General features: G+C 36.4%; 1 protein-coding gene across 10 annotated transcripts in view; it reads left to right on the forward strand.

The window, feature by feature from the left end:
* Nucleotides 1-21,387, forward strand: part of ZNF385B (zinc finger protein 385B) — a 391,044-nt gene that overhangs the window by 237,018 nt on the left and 132,639 nt on the right. Inside the window, exon 1 of one of the 10 annotated variants that reach the window (XM_067741352.1) lies at nucleotides 10,467-10,554. The exons of 8 other annotated variants lie outside the window; for them this stretch is intronic. In XM_067741352.1, coding sequence (XP_067597453.1) covers nucleotides 10,545-10,554 — 10 coding nt within the window. In that variant the 5' untranslated portion in view covers nucleotides 10,467-10,544. Of the gene's footprint in view, nucleotides 1-10,466; nucleotides 10,555-21,387 lie in introns of those variants that run through there. One more of the 10 variants, XM_067741349.1, reaches the window with a different exon arrangement.

The raw sequence follows: 21,387 nt of genomic DNA on the forward strand, positions 1-21,387 counted from the left end.
AGTTGTGGGTTCCAGCTAGTTATTTCTTGTCAATTAATTCAGAAGGTCTAGATAATAGGGCAGGTGTTTTACTGGGACAGAATTATTTTTATTATTTCTATTCAGTTCCACCCTTTCTTTAGATTGCTTCTTTTTTTTTTTTTTTTTTTTTTTTTGCGGTATGTGGGCCTCTCACTGTTGTGGCCTTTCGCGTTGTGGAGCATAGGTTCTGGACGCGCAGGCTCAGCGGCCATGGCTCACGGGCCCAGCCGCTCCGCGGCATGTGGGATCTTCCCAGACCGGGGCACGAACCCGCGTCCCCTGCATCGGCAGGCGGACTCTCAACCACTGCGCCACCAGGGAAGCCCTAGATTGCTTCTTTTTCCTAGTCATAATTAGCCCTTTCTTAGAAATCCATTTTTTTAAATTTACATTTTTTTAAATAATCTGCCCTAGACTTTTAGGATTTTTTTTTTTTTTTTTTTGGCCTTTTGGCAGTTTTTCTATTTGGCTTTTACACTTATTTGAGACCAGAGTCTCTGGGAGCTCACTTTGCCATCTCCCACAGTGCTAATCCTTAGGGAAGGCTTTCAATAAAAGAGTTCTGAGTGGACTCAGCTTTAAAACACATTACCACAGAGGCATTTTCTGAAGAAAGACTCTCATTTAACTTCTGATAAATATTGGTGTGTTTTGTAGAATTGTTTTACTCCCTCATAAATAGAGAGTTATGTAGTTCAGGTGGGAAGGGAGTAAGGCTGAAGTACCGGACTAAGAAGAGCTGAACTCCAGTGGCAGCTCAATCAGTGACTAGCCCTGTGAGCTTTTCCAAGTAAGCAGCCACTGTCATCCTGCCTTTACTTGGCCTGCCTCATAGAACTGTTGCTACAATTGCATGTGATAATGTATAAGATAGCATTTTGAGTACTCAAAAGTACCATAAAAATGGGCAGTATGATTATACTATGTCTTTGCCATGACAAGCTGAATGTTATAAAGTAATATTGTCAGTCTAAGGTCCTTGGCCATTGCATTGTTGTTGGGATGGAAAAAAATTTCTTTAGAAAAATTGAGACCCTAAAAAAAAATAAAAATTAATAAATAAATAAAAGATCCAAGTTTTACCAACGCTTATACTTTGACCTAGACCGCAACACACCCAAACTATTTTGGGGGGACTGCCTTGGAAGATTGTACTAACACCAGCTAATACATACTGAGTGTGTGCACTCTGTTAAGCCCTGGGTTGACAGCTGAAGGCACATTGTCTCATTTAATCCTCAATACTGTCCTGTAAAAGTGAACACTATTACTGAACTCAATTTGTTGGTGAGGAAATTGTGGCTTAGATAGACTAATGTGTCTAAGGCTATACAGATCAAAAGGGGCAGAGCCAGACCTGAACCCACATTTGTCTTACTCCAGAAACAATGCTCATTTGCTCTTTTCTGGCCTGGCAATTCTATTAGCGAAAGCCTAATCAATTTTCTAGCAATCCAAATCCATGAGGAAGAAAATTAAATAGTAAGAATCACATTATTTAATCTCAAATTGATTTGAAGAGACCTGTGGAATCACATGGATCTTTAGAGGTAGTTAAGGAAAATTTTAGCATCTTTGCAAATAAAGCGTTTTAAAAATAATAATCAATAATGAAATCTAAATATCAAAATACACTTCTTTAATGAGTTATGCCTTAAGACATGCCTGTTGGAAATGCATGAATTTTCCAAATATGTAATTTATGTTATAATGTCAGGATTTTGTTCTCTAATGCAACATTTGAATTATGATAACTTCCATTAAAAAATAATAATACTCCAGTTGAAAAATCATTCTGGTTTCCCAGACTCTCATTTATTGGCAATATGTATGATATTTTCTCTTGAAAAATTGCAGGGTAGTTACCATTATAGAGAAGGCAAAAATTTTAATTTACAACTAGGAAGGCTAAAAGAGAAACAGACTCTGAAAAGTGCAGTTCCAATTTGGTAGTCTTAGGTGATTTGCTAAGTAGGATGTTTATAATTACTGTAACATTTTAAAAGAAGAAAAGAAAGCTTGTATGTTTTATTTTGGTTAATGAGACTGTGAACCCATAATTGTTCAGTGTCTTAAAAACAAGCACATAAAAATGGTCTGATCCTAATTGCTCATTTTATTAGTGGACATTTTCAAGTATTGCATAAATATCTTCTCAGGGTGTTTCCTAATGAAGTCCTAGACAGTTTATAAAATAAAATAACTACTTCTAAAGTGAGTCTTAGCAATATGTCAGTGGTCAATAATCCTGTAGCTCCTGATATACAAAACTATTGTTATATCCCTTCTTTGTTTTAGAACCTACTATAAAGAGACATTTAGTTTTATTTGATGCTATAGACATTATGTACATCTCCTATCAATGTGATGAGATTGTAGGTTAGTCACTAAGTGGTAAAAATGGAATCATTTTGATCCTGGTCTGAATTCTCTCTCTTGCTGACTCTTTGGATCTTGTCATAGTAAAAGGTACAGCAGTTCATAGCTTTTAAAAAGCAAATTGTCCTAATGGCATATTTGGGAGAAAAGATGTTTAAAAACTTTTCCTTTTGATCATGACATTTTAGTATAACAGTATCACTGGCTCTGTTGGTTCTAAAGGACCTTGTAGCAATTGACCCCAAGAAATATTTGTAATAGATGTATTGCAATTAATACAAAATTTCAAGTAACTCAGAAATATGCACATCTGTCATAACTGTGTCCTAAATCCAAGTGGTAAATGTGAGTTTGAAAGCAGAGGATTCTTCAAATCACTTAGACACAAGGCAAAATGAGATTTTTATGTCAGGTTCTATTTTTTACATAATGCCAGAGCATTTAAAAAAACCAGAATCAGCAATATAAAATTGTTATCATACTTAGAAACTTTATGTACATGTTATGTCAGAAAATTATTTATTCCATACCTATTATTTACTTTCATAAAGGCATAAAAATGACAATCCTAGATTATAACCAAGAATTTTATACGTGAAATGTATATTTTATTATTGCTTTGGGATAGTTTCAGAATTTACTTATGAACTTCAAAATCTCTTATTCTTGCTTTACCCAGCCTAAAACCTAACTCTTCCTTCCTCAGCATAAAGCTATCAAATGAGCTGGCAGCATCCCCGAATCTAAACGCGGTTTCTAGATGTTGCCAAAGAATTATACCCAGAATCTCTAATGCTTTCACAGGATTGTAAGACTGCAGTTTCATCTTGTATATTCAAAGAAAATGGTGCTGACTGGGATACCCAAGTGGGTTATATGCCTTCATTCATCCAAGAATGAAATGGTCTATGTGTTTATGTTACTTTCACCTTGTTGGGTTTTTTCCCTTCTATCCACATATATTCATAAAACTTTCGAGAAACTTAGCTGCACCTCACCATTTCCTTCTCCAGTGGGAATTTATATGCTATTATTATGTAGGGAATGTGAAAGTTGGAAACATTTTCCCTAAATGGAATGTGGGTCTTTCTATGAGAGTGATGTAATTCTGGGAACTTTTGTTGGGCATTCTCCACATGCTGGTCTCAGTGATGGAGGAAGAAAAAATACAAGATTGGTTCTTGTCTTCAAGTATCTCACAGTGTAGTAGTCAAGATTGCTGTGCAAACAAGCTGCATCTTACAAAACAAGAAATGTAAGATAGTCACTTTAGTTTTGTTAAGCAATTTTAATGACTATGTCCCTCTGTAGAAGCAACATAAAGGATTACGTTGCTTATCCTTTCAATTTAAAGGAGTATACCTGTGCAAAGATTTGAGAGGTAAAATGTTTGATCTAAAAGATATAGAAATGGATACATAATAATTTCCCCAGACTTCCATATTCAGATAAATATTTTTCTCATTCGGAAAGTACCGAGGAAGCTATGCAATACTCCTTTGATTAGAATATTTTAAGATTTCCTCTGGTTGACTTGCCCTCAGAAGTAATTTACTATGTTGTTAAACCTGTCAGTATCAAATTTACATTTGTAGTTTTTCAGTCAAAATGTTAAACTCACGGGCTTCCCTGGTGGCGCAGTGGTTGAGAGTCCGCCTACCGATGCAGGGGACACGGGTTTGTGCCCCAGTCCGGGAAGATCCCACATGCCACGGAGCGGCTGGGCCCGTGAGCCATGGCCTCTGAGCCTGCGCTCCGCAACGGGAGAGGCCACAATGGTGAGAGGCCCGCGTACCGCAAAAAAAAAAAAAAAAAAAAAAAAAAGGTTAAACTCACTTCTTTAATTTCATATTATTCAAAGGTAATGCCACATTGTTTTCAAGGGGTGTCTTTGATTCCCAATATGTGGAGTTAGTTTCTTTCTTGAGACCATTATTAGAATTCAGATTGGATCTGTTATTCCATAACCCTTATGTTTGCTGGCATTCACTAGTGATGATGGTTGAGGCTTGCACTAAGGCAGACCACTAAACCTGGCCTAGGCTGGAAGGTTGGCACAAATGAAGACTCAGAGTCCATTTAGAGTTGTTTTCACTTACGGTTACTAATGAACGAACAAACAGTACAACAAATGTGAGATCGAGATACAGGTCAGTGGACACATTTTCTGATGCCTCCCTTCCTTGGGAGGCATATTCAAAGAGGTCAGTGCAGTCCACGCACCATGAGGAATCTGCCTACACAGAGCAGCCCAGAACTGGCGACCTTGTCTCACAGCCCATTAAGCTAGGAGAAGGGTGTCCATCTGTCACAAGAGAAGGAATTTCTATTCTAAGGAATCACCATTATTTACTCTATTTTTACTGAATCATCAAATGGCTACCATCATTCTTCAGAATGATATTTAAATTTCCAAAGAGACTGCTTTGCTCTCCCATGTCTATTTTACAGAATCCCTTGGTTGATCTAATCACTACTGGGATAGTTGTTTGTATTTTAATAAATGAGCTGATTTTGTCATCCAAAGTATTTATTGGGCACCCACTTTGGGAAAAACACTATACTGATAAGTAATGCCATAATATTTAAATAATGTAGAATCTCCTTTAACAGAGATATTTTAACAGAAAAAAAAGTTTAGGGAGAAAATAGTTCCATACAAAACTATGCAAAGTATTCCTATTCTTTAATTATTTGGGGAAAATATTAGGTAAAGAAGTTTCAAAAGAATCTGAGTTTTGCCCATGCTTTTAGCTGACTGAGCGTTTCTGGCAGTTAGTTGAAATCAAACATTTGCCTGTTGTATCTTTGATATGACAGCATGCAATATAAGCTTATCAGGAATTCTCACTTTGTTGCTATTAATTTTTTTTTTTTGCGTCTTCGGTTTTTTTAAATTTATTTATTTTATTTATTTTTATTTTTGGCAGCGTTGGGTCTTCGTTGCTGCATGCGGGCTTTCTCTACTTGTGGTGAGCGGGGCCTACTCTTCGTTGTGGTGCGCAGGCTTCTCACTGTAGTGGCTTCTCCTGTTGTGGAGCATGGGCTCTAGGCGTGTGGGCTTCAGTAGTTGTGGCACACCGGCTTAGTTGCTCCGCGGCATGTGGGATCATCCTGGGCCAGGGATCGAACCCGTGTCCCCTGCATTGGCAGGAGGATTCTTAACCACTGCGCCACCAGGGAAGCCTGATATTAATTTTTATTACTTTAAATACCTTGCATCCACATGAACTTGGCACTAAGATGTATAAAGGAGTGAATACCTTAAGTTTTTTCAAATCAGAAAATCTGAATTTAGTCTCAGCTTTGAAACTCAGACAGCATAGTGTTGAGCAAGTCCCTTAGCCTTCCTAGGACTCAGTTTCTAAATCCATAAAGTGGGTATTTTTTAACCACAAACAAGTTTACCGGTAATTAGATCACTCAAGAGATTCTATAGAAGATAGACATATAACAGCAAGACAGTTGGCTGGAAAAATCAAATACCATCTGTTACTCAAAATGTTTTAAATACTCATTCATTCCTATGGAGGTGTTCTATTACCTGTTAAAACACACACACACATGCGGTGCTTGCTAATACAATTATTAAAACATTCTTTTACTCATTTATTTTCTACCTTTTGTCAAATAATGTGCTTTCCCATAATCAGGATTAAACAGTGATTCCTCATATATTTCAGAATTCTTCACAACTGTATTCTCAGGAATCACTTCCTTCTTTACACTCTAAATATCAAAAGCATTTAACATAAAAATCTGTTGCTTATAGCAATATGTCCTACTAATTTATTAAAAGAATGAGTACCAAAACACATGTATTTTTTTTCAAAATAAAGGTTGTGAACCATAAGAATTAGTAAACTCTTTTTAGAAGAATAAGCACTAATTCTAAGACTAATTTTTCAAAGTACCAAACAAATAGATATTAGAAGATATCAGTTGTTATGCAGACAAAACCTTAATTATATCAAATTTATTATGGCATTTTTTACAATTTGATGATATTTTTAGAATCCAAATTCAAGACTATGGTAATGTGCAATATCATGTGCACATTCCCACACACCCCCGTTTTTTATTTTTAATAAACACATACTAGAATATTTCAGGTTGTATACATTGTAAATGAACTTTATCTTTGACATATTTAAATATATCAAAAGATTTTTTTCATCAAAGATCGGCTCTAACACGTTTTGGACACTTAAAACCAAAGTACATTAGAACCATGCCATGATGGGGAGAATATAGAACAAGGAAAATTCTTTGGTGAGCTCCAAATAATATAATTATATAATATAACAACTATAGTTATATAACAACTATTAGCATCTATAGCAACTATAGTTATATAACAACTATTAGTTATAGCAACTATAGTTATATAACAACTATTAGCATCTCTCATGAAAAACTCAGTCAATACTGCACCCAAGGTGGTATCACTCACCACAGTGGAGCAAGTGCAGACTACAGAACACATGAACTAGAGCCCCAGAATCTGCCATGGCAGAGGAGGCAGTTGAATAGTCTCAGGCATATCAAGAAAACAGGGTCACTTTAATGGATTTTAGGTTTGGCTGTACTCTTAAGATATCTTCTTGAAAGCATCTCAAGATTTACTAATATCATTTTGAGTTCTCAAAATTTTGAATTTATAGAATATCTTCTATCCTAAAGAATCTAATACAGAGGCACTTTACTAACCACATACTAGTTTGCAACAGGGTATACTGCAGTTACCATGGCCACTATATTATAAATCTTTCTTTTCACTAACTTGGAATTTTTTTTTTAAGATTCTGTCTTTGGACTGACATTTTCAATGCTTGAGCTCTCGTGAAGATGATTTTTACCTCTTCACACTGTGAAAAGTTGAATTAATCTTTCCAAAGAGTTTTGTACATGTTGAATTTTTGTATCAGGATACTTCAGTTTAGAATTTGCAGTTCAAATCAAGAAAAAAAAAAAGTCTTATGAAGCAATCATGTTATGTAGTTTTTCCCCTAACTATAAGACATGAACATAACATAGACTTCATATTTTTCTCATGAAAAATTTCAATGTTCCCAAGCCACATTAAAATGCAAACTAGGGGCTTCCCTGGTGGTGCAGTGGTTGAGAGTCTGCCTGCCGATGCAGGGGACACAGGTTCGTGTCCCGGTCCGGGAAGATCCCACATGCCGCAGAGCGGCTGGGCCTGGGAGCCATGGCCGCTGAGCCTGTGTGTCCGGAGCCTGTGCTCTGCAATGGGAGAGGCCACAACAGTGAGAGGCCGCATACTGCAAAAAAAAAAAAAAAAAAAAAGCAAAATAAAATGGTATTAGGATTTAGTTTTTATCAATAGTACCCGTGAATTATCAGCATAAAAATATCTAGACATTAGTTGTGTGATAAGCTGAGATGGAGTGACCACGGGAAAAGTAATGGAGGAAACATGAAAGGCTAATAGAAGCTTAATTTCAAGAGTGTAGTGCTGACTTTTGCGAGGTAACTGTGAAGGATACCAATCAACTTTGCATTTTCGGTCATCAACATATTAAGCCATGTCAATATCCAACATAGGTGCTAATGTAAACATTTTATCTATAAAATACAAACATAGCAATATATACTTTATAGATATTGGCTACTACTGAACTGTGTTAGTGATGCTGCATCTTTTTTTGTGGTACGCGGGCCTCTCACTGCTGTGGCCTCTCCCGTTGCGGAGCACAGTCTCCGGACACGCAGGCTCAGCGGCCATGGCTCACGGGCCCAGCCGCTCCGCGGCATGTGGGATCTTCCCAGACCGGGGCACGAACCCGTGTCCCCTGCATTGGCAGGCGGACTCTCAACCACTACGCCACCAGGGAAGCCCTGCATCTTTTAAGATGAGATGATGCACTAAACCCACCATAAAAATATAAATACCGCAATATAAATACTTGTATTGTATTATATATACAAGTAAATATAAATACTTGTATTGTATTATAAAAAATATAAATACAATACAAGAATAAAGAAAAAATCAAGAACAAGAAGCAAGGGAAATAGTATGTTTCTGAAGAGATAGATTAGATACCTGGAAGTGGGGTATTGCCATAATAAGTAATTGAAAATGTAGAAGTGGCTTTAGAATCAGGAAGTGGTTGGAGGCTGGAAGAATTTTTAGGAGCATGATAGAAAAGTCTTAGATTGCCTTGAACAGACCCTTAGTAGAAATATGGACATTAAAGATGCTGCTAATGGGGGTACAGTAGGAAGTGAGGAATATATTATTGAGAACTAGAAGAACTGAGATCTTTGTTACATAATGGTAAAGCTAAACGGAATTGTGTCCTTCAGTTATGTAAAAAACAGAACTTGTAAAAGATGTGCTGGGATATCTTACTAAGGAGAATTCCAAGCAAAATGTTGAAGATGTGGCCTGTTTCTTGCTGCTTAGAGTAAAATGCAAGAAGAGAGATGTAAATTGAAAGAACTGTTAAACAAAAAGGAACCAGGGCATGATAACTTGGGAAATTCTCTGCCTATTCAGATGAGAAGAGATGCTAAAATTAACAGATTGCCTTTGAAAGTGTGGCATATTAAAGAAAAAAAAAAAAGCCAAGGGTATGGCTGTACAAATCTTTGCCATCACTTTAAAAGACTGAAAGATCAGAGTGTTCGGTCGTAAGAGATTAAGGTTATGCCTCATAGATCTTCTCAACTAAATTAGAGGTCTTGTAGGAATCTGTGTGGCCCTCAGCCATCTCAACAAGAGCCAAAGGTAGAGAAGGGATTATCTCAAAAAAATTTGTGGATGTAGCTTCTTTCTAATGGGGAGCATTGCTGTGCCATCCACAAGAAACCCACAAAGTTCTAAGGACCCTAATATCAGCAGAGACACTAACAACTTGGATGGAAAGAAACAAGAGAGTACAAAATGAAAGGAGGCTATTGGACTCCAAAATTCTACTTACAGGAAGCAGGCTAATAAAACGACTCAGCTGCAGACATATGTTACTGTTCATGAAAAAGGGAGGATGACTCAGAGGGCAGAACCAATAATCCACAGGCCAGAGCTGAGAGCCTCTTGATAAGAGTCCACATCTTGATTTCGGCCTTGTCAGATCCTCAGCAGAGAATCCAGTCAAGCGCACTCAAGCTTCTTATGTATGGAACGATGAGATCACAAATGAGTGTTGTTCTAAGCGAATAAGTTTGTTGATAATTTGCTAGGTAGCAATAAAACCTAATACAGATTTTAATAACTAGATTCTCTAAAGAATTTAGTTCATGCAGTTCAAAAGAGAGAACAAAGTAGTTCCTAGAGATTTTTATATATGCTCCTAAACTGTTCGCAAAAGATTTGCTCTGAAAACATTTTTTTAAATGCTGTATTATCTATATGGTTTCTATGGAAATGTAGTTTTTAAGCTTTCCAGGAAGGAATAAAGAAGGCTGATGCAGCTGTTAAACAACCCACAGTGTCCCCCATAGGGGCCTAACTATTTAAATAAAAAGGCCTAGGAAAGCCATTTTACTTTAAAAAGCCAAATTCTTTGTTACGCAAGTAGTAAGAAAAGATCAGGTACTTACAGGATGATTTTTCCTTTGAATCGTCCCAATTACAGATTTCAAAAAATTTTTAAATAATAGTTTTCACTTTTTATGATATAAGTTCTCTGTTCAGTGATTAATGTTAAATTAAATGAAGGTGAAAGTCAGGTTATTATTTTTCATTGACATTTATCTTATGCTTACATAAAATTTGTTTTATCATATTATCATAGATCCGCAGCCCGCGAGTCATTTCTAACTTATAGTAAGAAGTCACCTGTATCACCTGAGACAGCGGCTTTGTATCACAGTTTGTATAAGATATTGCTGTCCTGAGATGAGAGTGCTACTTAACAAGCATTTTTTGGCATTGCATCTCCTCTTTAAATGAACTAGCTTCAAAAATACTAATGTCAAAAATAACATCAGCTTACAATGGGCTTGCAGCAATGATGGTAGTTTTAGTAACTGAATCAACCTTAGGCCGAGTGCCATTAGCTGGCTCAGGTCATATGTTAGGGTATTATTTTCTGTGACTTACACTTAGAACACTGGGGCTTAGATGTAGGCAGTCACAAAGAAGACTATGAACAATCTCTTCCCTGCTGTAACACATGCAAAAAGGTTGGTATTATAAAATGTATGTTGATGAGTTGACAATGACTAAATGAGCATAGCTGCCGTTTGAGAGCACTGGATCCTTTACATTAGCCTTGAGCATTGTTCATTAATGAAAACTGATGGAATTAACCACCTCTTATTCTAATACTTATTTAGATTTATTTGCGTTACTGCCAAATTAAGTTGAAATGAGAGCTGCTTAATAACAATAATAAATTAATCTAAACAAAATACTAACCTATACTAGTAGGCTAAGGGCTCAAAGGAAAATAAGAAGCAAGTAACTCAGGCAGCAAAGTGACTTTTTTTTTTTTTGACCTTTGCTCTCTTCTAGTAAACAGTCTTATTTTCTTTGGTCTTTTTGTCCTTTTTTGCCAGCTTTTCCTTTTCAAAGTTAAAAGAAGTATGCCTGGTTGTCTTACTTCCACCCCTCCCTTTCCCATCATCACTTATGTGACCTGGAAGTGGAAATTGTAATTTGGAGAAGGTGACTACTACATGTGTGCTCTTTAACTTAATGACAGCAGAAAGATTATGAAGGGATGGCTATAACTAAGGTGATCATTTATCCCAGTTTGCTTGGGACAGTTGCAGTCTCTGCCTGTTAATAGCCTCTCCTTTTCAAAACTCTCCATTCTCAAAACTCTCCTGGTTTGAATGGTAAATTACATAGTCACCCTAGTGTAACTAAGCTGGGCTAAAGAATGGTATAGAAAAATGTATGAACTTAAAAAGTGATGGTAGTTGAAATTTTGGGAGAACCAGGTTATGTTAGTGTCATATTAATAACAGCAAGGATGAATTGCCTTTCCTGACACTGGGGTCTCTGTGTACTCTACAGAACTTTATCGTTTAGAAGTGTTTTCAAATATTTAAGCAATTATTCTTGTTTATATGCAAGAAAATTGAACTACCCAGGTTCTTGTAGAATAAATGAGGGGATATTTTTCCATTCAATAATTTAAAAAATATTTCGAATAAAAATTCTTATTGAAATTATATTTTAGAAATATAAATGGAGTTTTAATAAAATGAATTCATGATGGATTTGTAAAAAAATTTTCAAGGACATTATTGTTGCTGATAATTTTAGGTAAAGAAAAAGTGTTTAAATGGAAAATATTTAAAATGCTCAGCAAACAGGATAAAATTAATAAAGTGGTGTCTTTTTCAGATAATTTAATATTCTTTTTCATATACAATTTCTGAAGGCTATTTTTTGTTATGCTTCAGTGTTTAATATAGTTTAAAGAAAATGTTTCTTGCCCCAGACCAGGTTTTCATTCCCATTGATAGCAAGTAATTCATTTTTATCATAATTTAAAGCAATATTAATATTTTGGAGAAATTTAATTGAATCCCAGACAAGTTATTTCCTTTGTCTCCCCTTCTAACGGTAACTATTTATGGTGGGTTGAATAAATAAAGCTCACTGCAAAAGCTTGGTTTTAGAATCCCCAAGTAGGTTGTAATAGACAGTACTCCCACTTGAAGATTCACAGTGTTTACTTATAATATACTTAATATAAGGTTTTAGGGAGTTTTCAGAAGGCATTAGAGCCTGCTACCAATAAAAAAGAAGACACGGAGGAGTAAAATATCTGGTGATTAGAGCTGCCAAAAAACCTTCCATAAGCAGTTTAGACAAACACCTTTCAATTAGAGCCAACATACTTTCAGATTAATATTTTGTTACCTTGTTAACATAATGCAACAACCCCATCTGGACCATGAAATGATAAGACATAATTCCAGAGTTTTATGGTATATTTTTATGTAAAAAAAATTATCCAGCAATCTTATAGGGTACTTTTGTTCAGTATTCATTTTCCCAGTTACTAAAGAGTAGCCCTTTGACAGGATGAAATTTGCTGTGGAATTCTGCTCTTGTAAGCATAACAGGGGGTTAATCACAATGTCATACTTTCATTCTCAGATTTTTAATGAGGTAGACTTACTGCCAACGTAAAGCATTCTATAAAAATGTGGAGCTCGTGTAATGGTCGTTTTGATTGAATTGTGTGTTTTAGCCATCCAGCTTACTGAGACTATTAAGTTACAGTGGCCAGTGCTATACTTATGAGTTAATAAAATGACAGTTATTTAAGGAAACAGTTCTTTTTTTTTTTCCCAAGGAGACATTATGTTTGCCTGTGTGAACAACTAGAGGAACAGGATGTAGAGATCTACATGTTTTCCAGGAGATAATGAAAAAGGGAGGAAGAGCAGAGAAAGAGAGAGAGAGAGATCTGCCAGTCTCAGATTTGTCTCATTTTTAAGGGCATTCATAACTGTTTATTCCTCATAAATGGGATATACACAGGTTTCAGTGATTTAATTTTTGAAAAGATATTGTCCCTGCCCAATTTGTCATCTCAAAACATCGCAGTACTGCTAACACCACTACATTTTCTTATTATGGGCCATGAGACAGGCTCTGGGCCTTGTTTTCCAATGAGGATAAAGAAAATAAGCTGAGATTTAGAGTCCCTGGAGCAGAAGGGACCTTGGGGTCCAACTGACCTTATGGAATGGACCTGGAGGGAAACCTCAGGTTCAGCCTAACAGCTCTGACACTTGGTAAATCACTGAACGGCTCTGCCTGTGCCTCAATTTATCTATAGAGGACAACCCATACATTCCATCATGTCCAATTTATGAGGACAAGAGAGAGAATCTGTGTGAACCCCAAGGGGAACATGTTCTTAGCGTTAAGTAGGCAGAGCGAGAGATAAGTCAAAGCAGAAGGAGAAGGGCCAGTTGCTTTACTCTCCACCCTAAAGCCCTAGCAGGTACTGAGATCACGGTTGGGTAGAACAGTCTTGAGGTGCTTCTAAGAAATTAGCCCTGCTTAGAAGGGATTAAGTTAAAGCTTCACTAGGGGAGCAACTTTCTAGGGATGATTAGTATACAGAGTCTTTTAGGAAGGTTTATAGGAAAAGTTTTAGCCAGGCCAATCCTCTGCATCCCACTCCGTTCTGACTGTCTCTTTGGGAGTCATATCCCCCAAAGCCCTTTAATTGCTGTCTATTTTCCCAGTCAACAAAGAATATGTTCTACTCAAAGTAAAACATCTAATAAAAATATTCACGTTTTGCCGTAATCCAAGAACCCTGGGGAAGCTGAAGACATTTCATTTCGGAACCACACTATACAGATAATATAGAAAGGACTGAATGAGGATTTTTAATTGTGTGGAACAAATAGGAAATATACAGTAGAAAGAATAAAAAATACTAGCATAAAAAATTTCATATAAAAAAAAATTTCATATGATTACAAAAATAGTTTCTAAGAACTTGAATGTATATGATATGTGTGTGTGTATATAGGTATATACATACACATAAGTAAATATATACTTTATATTAAAAAGTATATATACTTTATATAAAATATATAAATATATACTTTATATATAATATTTTAATATAAAGTATATATTTATATTTTGTTTCTTCTGGGGAATGAGCCGCTTTGGGACTGAGATATTTTATCTTTGTTTCTTGGGTTTTTTTAATTTTATTTTATTTATTTTTTTATACACAGGTCCTTATTAGTCATCAATTTTATACACATCAGTGTATACATGTCAACCCCAATCGCCCAATTCATCACACCACCACCAGCACCCCCCGCCGCCGCTTTACCCCCTTGGTGTCCATATATTTGTTCTCTACATCTGTGTCTCAATTTCTGCCCTGCAAACCGCTTCATCTGTACCATTTTTCTAGGTTCCACATATATGCATTAATATACGATATTTGTTTTTCTCTTCCTGACTTACTTCACTTTGAATGACAGTCTCTAGATCCATCCACGTCTCAACAAATGACCCAATTTCGTTCCTTTTTATGGTTGAGTAATATTCCATTGTATATATGTACCACATCTGCTTTATCCATTCGTCTGTCGATGGGCATTTAGGTTGCTTCCATGACCTGGCTATTGTAAACAGTGCTGCAATGAACATTGGTGTCAATGTGTCTTTTTGAATTATGGTTTTCTCTGGGTATATGCCCAGTAGAGGGATTGCTGGATCATATGGTAATTCTATGTTTAGTTTTTTAAGAAACCTCCATACTGTTCTCCATAGTGGCTGTATCAATTTACATTCCCACCAACGCTACAAGAGGGTTCCCCTTTCTCCACACCCTCTCCAGCATTTGTTGTTTGTAGATATTCTGATGATGCCCATTCTAACTGGTGTGAGGTGATACCTCATTGTAGTTTTGATTGGCATTTCTCTAATAATTAGTGATGTTGAGCAGCTTTTCATGTGCTTCTTGGCCATCTGTATGTCTTCTTTGGAAAAATGTCTATTTAGATCTTCTGTCCATTTTTGGATTGGGTTGTTTGTTTTCTAAATATTGAGCTGCATGAGCTGTTTATATATTTTGGAGATTAATCCTTTGTCTGTTGATTCATTTGCAAATATTTTCTCCCTCAATATTTCATTCTGAGGGTTGTCTTTTCGTCTTGTTCATGGTTTCCTTTGCTGTGCAAAAGCTTTCAAGTTTCATTAGGTCCCATTTGTTTAGTTTTGTTTTTATTTCCATTACTCTAGGAGGTGAATCAAAAAAGATCCTGCTGTGATTTATGTCAAAGAGTGTTCTTCCTATGTATTCCTCTAACAGTTTTATAGTGTCTGGTCTTACACTTAGGTCTCGAATCCATTTTGAGTTTATTTTTGTGTATGGTGTTAGGGAGTGTCCTAATTTCATTCTTTTACATGTAGCTGTCCAGTTTTCCCAGCACCACTTATTGAAAAGACTGTCTTTTCTCCATAGTATATCCTTGCCTCCTTTGTCATAGATTAGTTGACCATAGGTGCATGGGTTTATCTCTGGGCTTTCTATCTTGTTCCATTGATCTATGTTTCTATTTTTGTGCCAGTACCATAGTCTCTTGATTACTGTAGCTTTGTAGTATAGTCTGAAGTCAGAGAGTCTGATTCCTCCAGCTCCGTTCTTTTCCCTCAAGACCGCTTTGGCTATTCAGGGACTTTTGTGTCTCCATACAAATTTTAAGACTTTTAGTTCTAGTTCTATAAAAAATGCCATTGGTAATTTATAGGGATTGCATTGAATCTGTAGATTGCCTTGGGTAGTACAGTCATTTTCACAATGTTGATCCTTCCAATCCAAGAACATGGTATATCTTTCCATCTGTTGATATCATCTTTAATTTCTTTCATCAGTGTCTTATAGTTTTCTGCATATAGGTCTTTTGTCTCCTTAGGTAGGTTTTTTCCTAGGTATTTTATTCTTTTTGTTGCAATGGTAAATCGGAGTGTTTCCTTAATTTCTCTTTCAGATTTTTCATCATTAGTGTATAGGAATGAAAGAGATTTCTGTGCATTAATTTCATATCCTGCAACTTTACCAAATTCATTGATTAGCTCTAGTAGTTTTCTGGTAGCATCTTTAGGATTCTCAATGTATAGTATCATGTTTTCTGCAAACAGTGACAGTTTTACTTCTTCTTTTCCAATTTGTATTCCTGTTATTTGTTTTTCTTCTCTGATTGCCGTGGCTAGGACTTCCAAAACTATGTTGAATAATAGTGGTGAGAGTGGACATCCTTGTATTGTTCCTGATCTTAGAGGAAATGGTTTCAGTGTTTCACCATTGGGAATGATGTTTGCTGTGGGTTTGTTATATATGGCCTTTATTATTTTGAGGTAGGTTCCCTCAATGCCCACTTTCTGGAGCGTTTTTATCAAAAATCAGTGTTGAATTTTGTCAAAAGTTTTTTCTGCATCTGTTGAGATTATCAGATGGTTTTTATTCTTCAGTTTGATAATATGGTTTATCACATTGATATATTTGCATATATTGAAGAATCCTTGCATCCCTGGGATAAATCCCACTTGATCATGGTGTATGATCCTTTTCACGTGTTGTCGGATTCTGTTTGCTAGTATTTTGTTGAGTATTTTTGCATCTATATTCATCAGTGATATTGGTCTGTAATTTTCTTTTCTTGTAGTATCTTTGTCTGGTTTTGGTATCAGGGTGATGGTGGCCTCATAGAATGAGTTTGGGAGTGTTCCTTCCTCTGCAATATTTTGGAAAAGTTTGAGAAGGATGGGGGGTAGCTCTTCTCTAAATGTTTGATAGAATTCACCTGTGAAGCCATCTGGTCTTAGACTTTTGTTTGTTGGAAGATTTTTCATCACAGTTTCAATTTCATTACTTGTGATTGGTCTGTTCATATTTTCTGTTTCTTCCTGGTTCAGTCTTGGAAGGTTATACCTTTCTAAGAATTTGTCCATTTCTTCCAGGTTTTCCATTTTATTGGCATAGAATTGCTAGTAGTAGTCTCAGGATGCTTTGTATTTCTGTGGTGTCTGTTGTAACTTCTCCTTTTTCATATCTAATTTTATTGATTTGAGTCCTCTCCCTCTTCTTCTTGATGAGTCTGGCTAATGGTTTATCAATTTTGTTTATCTTCTCAAAGAACCAGCTTTTAGTTTTATTGATCTTTGCTTTTGTTTTCTTTGTTTCTATTTCATTTATTTCTGCTCTGATCTTTATGATTTCTTTCCTTCTGCTAAATTTGGGTTATGTTTGTTCTTCTTTCTCTAGTTTCTTTAGGTGTAAGGTTAGATTGTTTATTTGAGATTTTTCTTGTTTCTTGAGGTAGGCTTGTATAGCTATAAACTTCCCTCTTAGAACTGCTTTTGCTGCATCTCATAGGTTTTGGACTGTTGTGTTTTCATTGTCATTTGTCTGCAGGTATTTTCTGATTTCCTCTTTGATTTCTTCAGTGATCTGTTGGTTATTTTGTAACGTATTGTTTAGCCTCCATGTGTTTGTGTTTGTAATGTTTTTTTCCCTGTAATTCATTTCTAATCTCATAATGTTGTGGTCAGAAAAGATGCTTGATATGATTTCAATTTTCTTAAATTTACTGTGGCTTGATTTTTGACCCAAGATGTGATCTATCCTGGAGAATGTTCCGTGTGCACTTGAGAAGTGTAATCTGCTGTTTTTGGATGGAGTGTCCTATAAATATCAATTAGATCTATCTGGTCTATTGTGTCATTTAAAGCTTCTGTTTCCTTATTTATTTTCATTTTGGATGATCTGTCCATTGGTGTAAGTGAGATGTTAAAGTCCCCCACTATTATTGTGTTACTGTCGATTTCCTCTTTTCTAGCTGTTAGCAGTTGTCTTATGTATTGAGGTTCTCCTATGTTGGGTGCATCTATATTTATAATTGTTATATCTTCTTCTTTGATTGATCCCTTTATCATTATGTAGTGTCCTTCCTTTTCTCTTGTAACATTCTTTATTTTAAAGTCTATTTTATCTGATATGAGCATTGCTACTCCAGCTTTCTTTTGATTTCCATTGGCATGGAATATCTTTTTCCATCCCCTCACTTTCAGTCTGATGTTTCCCTAGGTCTGAAGTGGGTCTCTTGTAGACAGCATATAGATGGGTCTTGTTTCTGTATCCATTCAGCAAGCCTGTTTCTTTTGGTTGGAACATTTAATCCATTCACGTTTAAGGTAATTATCGATATGTATGTTCCTATTACCATTTTCTTAATTGTTTTGGGTTTGTTTTTGTAGGTCCTTTTCTTCTCTTGTGTTTCCCACTTAGAGAAGTTCCTTTAGCATTTGTTGTAGAGGTGGTTTGGTGGTGCTGAATTCTCTTAGCTTTTGCTTGTCTGTAAAACTTTTGATTTCTCCATCAAATCTGAATGAGATCTTTGCTGGGTAGAGTAATCTTGGTTGTAGGTGCTTCCCTTTCATCACTTTAAGTATATCATGCCACTGCCTTCTCACCTGTAGAGTTTCTGCTGAGAAATCAGCTGTTAAACTTATGGGAGTTCTCTTGTTTGTTATTTGTCATTTTTCCTTTGCTGCTTTCAATAATTTTTCTTTGTCTTTTAAGTTTTGCCAGTTTGATTACTATATGTCTCAGTGTGTTTCTCCTTAGTTTTATCCTGTATGAGATGCTCTGCACTTCCTGGACTTGGGTGGCTATTTCCTTTCCCATGTTAGGTAAGTTTTCAACTATAATCTCTTCAAATATTTTCTTGGGTCCTTTCTCTCTTTCTTCTCCTTCTGGGATTCCTATAATGCAAATATTGTTGAGTTTAATGTTGTCCCAGAGATCTCTTAGGCTGTCTTCATCTCTTTTCATTCTTGTTTCTTTATTCTGTTCTGAAGCAATGAATTCCACCATTCTGTCTTCCAGATCACTTATCTGTTCTTTTGCGTCAGTTATTCTGCTACTGATTCCTTCCAGTGTATTTTTCCTTTCAGTTATTGTGTTGTTCATCTCTGTTCTTTAATTCTAGATCTTTGTTAAACATTTCTTTCATCTTCTCGATCTTTGCCTCCATTGTTTTTCCAAGGTCCTGGGTCATCTTCACTATCATTATTCTGAATTCTTTCTCTGGAAGTTTGCCTATCTCCACTTCATTTAGTTATTTTTCTTTGGTTTTATCTTGTTCTTTCATCTGGTACATAGCCCTCTGCCTTTTCATCTTGTCTGTCTTTCTGTGAATGTGGTTTTTGTTCCACAGGCTGCAGGATTGTCTTATCTTTGTAATAAATGACTGTATAATTAGAAACTCTCCGAAGTCTCATTAAACCTTAACTTTCTAGGATTGTGGTTACCATCAGTCATCATAAGTAAGTGTGTCAGGTAGAACATTTATCTAAACGGAAAGCTGAAATCATCAAATAATATTTATGTAGTAGTAAACGTAAAATTCTTTGAAGGAGACAGAAAGAGAATTTTAAAAAGAGAAATAAGGCTACTATTTATTGAGCACTACCACATTCTGGATGGAAAAATATTGTAATAATAATAGCAACAGCAATAACAGTCACAGGTAAAATGGGTGCAGGTAAAAGTCTCAGATGTCAGGCTTTGGGCTTGACGCCCGTGTACACATTGTCTCATATCTTACCGTGAAACAAATCCTAACATGATCCCCATCTTACAAGTGAGAGATCTGTGACACAGAGAGATTCACTCACTTGCCAAGGTCTACTGAGGCTGTGAAGCATGAGTTCAAACCCAGCTGTCTGTCCCCAGGGTCTGTTCTCTCTCTCACTCAATTCTGACAACCCTGGAAGATGGGCATCATCCACTGATGTAGATACTAGTTTCCCCAGTACAGGGGGAGTTTAGGTGACTTCTCTAGCGTTACACACAGATTCTACAGCAAGGATGTTAACCCAGCCCTTTTTAAACACATGCTTGGGGCTTCCCTGGTGGCACAGTAGTTAAGAATCCTCCTGCCAATGCAGGGGACACAGGTTCAAGCCCTGGTCCAGGAAGATCCCACATGCTGTGGAGTAACTAAGCCCGTGTGCCACAACTAATGAGCCTGCACTCTAGAGCCCGTGTTGCTCGCCTAGAGCCTGTGCTCTGCAACAAGAGAAGCCATCACAATGAGAAGCCTGCACACTACAACCAAGAACAGCCCCTGCTCACCGCACCTAGAGGAAGCCCACGCACAGCAAAGAAGACCCAATGCAGCCAAAAAACAAATAAATAAAATCTAAAAACAATTAAATAAACACATGCTTTCCACTATACTGTGCTAAATTTACCTCCTTTAGAGTTTTTTTACTTGTGATGAGAGATTAATGAATGCTGAATTGGATATCTGACTATAATTAGATGTGCCTCACAAAAGAAAAATCAGCAGATCAACACTAGGTTTCACACTAGCTATAAATATTCACATCACAGTAACATCCTTTTTTTCAAATTGACCTGTTACATAGTTTTCCATAGGAATCAGTTCCTGTCACTGAAATCAGACAGTTTCACAATTCTAAATGTGCTTGCATTCCAGTGACTAAACTGATGGTGTCTCAGTGACATTTTTCTTTTTATTCACAGATTTAGTAAGGTAAAGTGAGCCTTGGTTAATTATTTCTAAATTCTGGGACCCTATAGAAAACACTCTCAATGTATCCATTCAGTTTCAGTGGAAATACACAAATAGGAAACAGACATGTAATCTGGGCTTTGACTAGGGTGGAAGAGAACTGCTATTTCTCTCCGGCTTTCTGGTGTGCAGGAAATTGCTATGGATTAAAGAAACGCCAATACAGCTTCCCAGTTAGCCCACTTTAGAAATATAGACATGCTCTCCCTTTCCTTAATCTTCTTTTGTTCTCTTCCTTACTCCTCTCTTTTCCCTGTGGAATGTGTGTATTTGGGCAGCTTTACTTGGTTTGGATTTGATGGGAGAATGGACCAGAAGCTGGATCTCTCAGTGCTGGGCCCTCTGCTGATACAAGCAGAAATTGAGCCAGTTAGACCAGAATTAAGCCCCCTCTTCACTTCAGGTATGCCATTTAGCAGCTAGAGAGTAATGATGGTTTTTATTCCTCCTGGCATTAAGTCTGAGAGGCAAACTAATAAGTAACAAGAAAATTCAAAATTAAAGCTGACATGTCTTCCTTAATTCTCCCTAAGGTGCTTGAGTATAATTATTATTTAATGCTTCTTTGTCCCTTAAATATAGGGGGTACCAGTCAACATATGAAATTGTTTCAGATAATAGAAATTTTCCTGAAAACTAAGACCATAATACGAAAAAGTACCAGAGTGGCTGAAAGTGTGGCGTTCTAAAAGCCTAAGGTGCAGACTAATGCAGAGGTTTCTGTGCAGTGCTGGGCAGGGTTTTTCAAGAGTTTCTGTCATTTTGTGACGTTTTCCTTCCTCGTATAGCCCTCAAGCTCAGCCCCATTGTATCATCACATTTTGCTTTTCAGATTCACCACCATCGATGGTGGGTCAGGAATATCGTCCATGTACACAAAGCACAGTGCACTATAATATTTGAAGATGG

The sequence above is a fragment of the Pseudorca crassidens genome, chromosome 6 (genome assembly GCF_039906515.1).
Source record: "Pseudorca crassidens isolate mPseCra1 chromosome 6, mPseCra1.hap1, whole genome shotgun sequence".
In the NCBI taxonomy this organism is placed as follows: Eukaryota; Metazoa; Chordata; class Mammalia; order Artiodactyla; family Delphinidae; genus Pseudorca; species Pseudorca crassidens.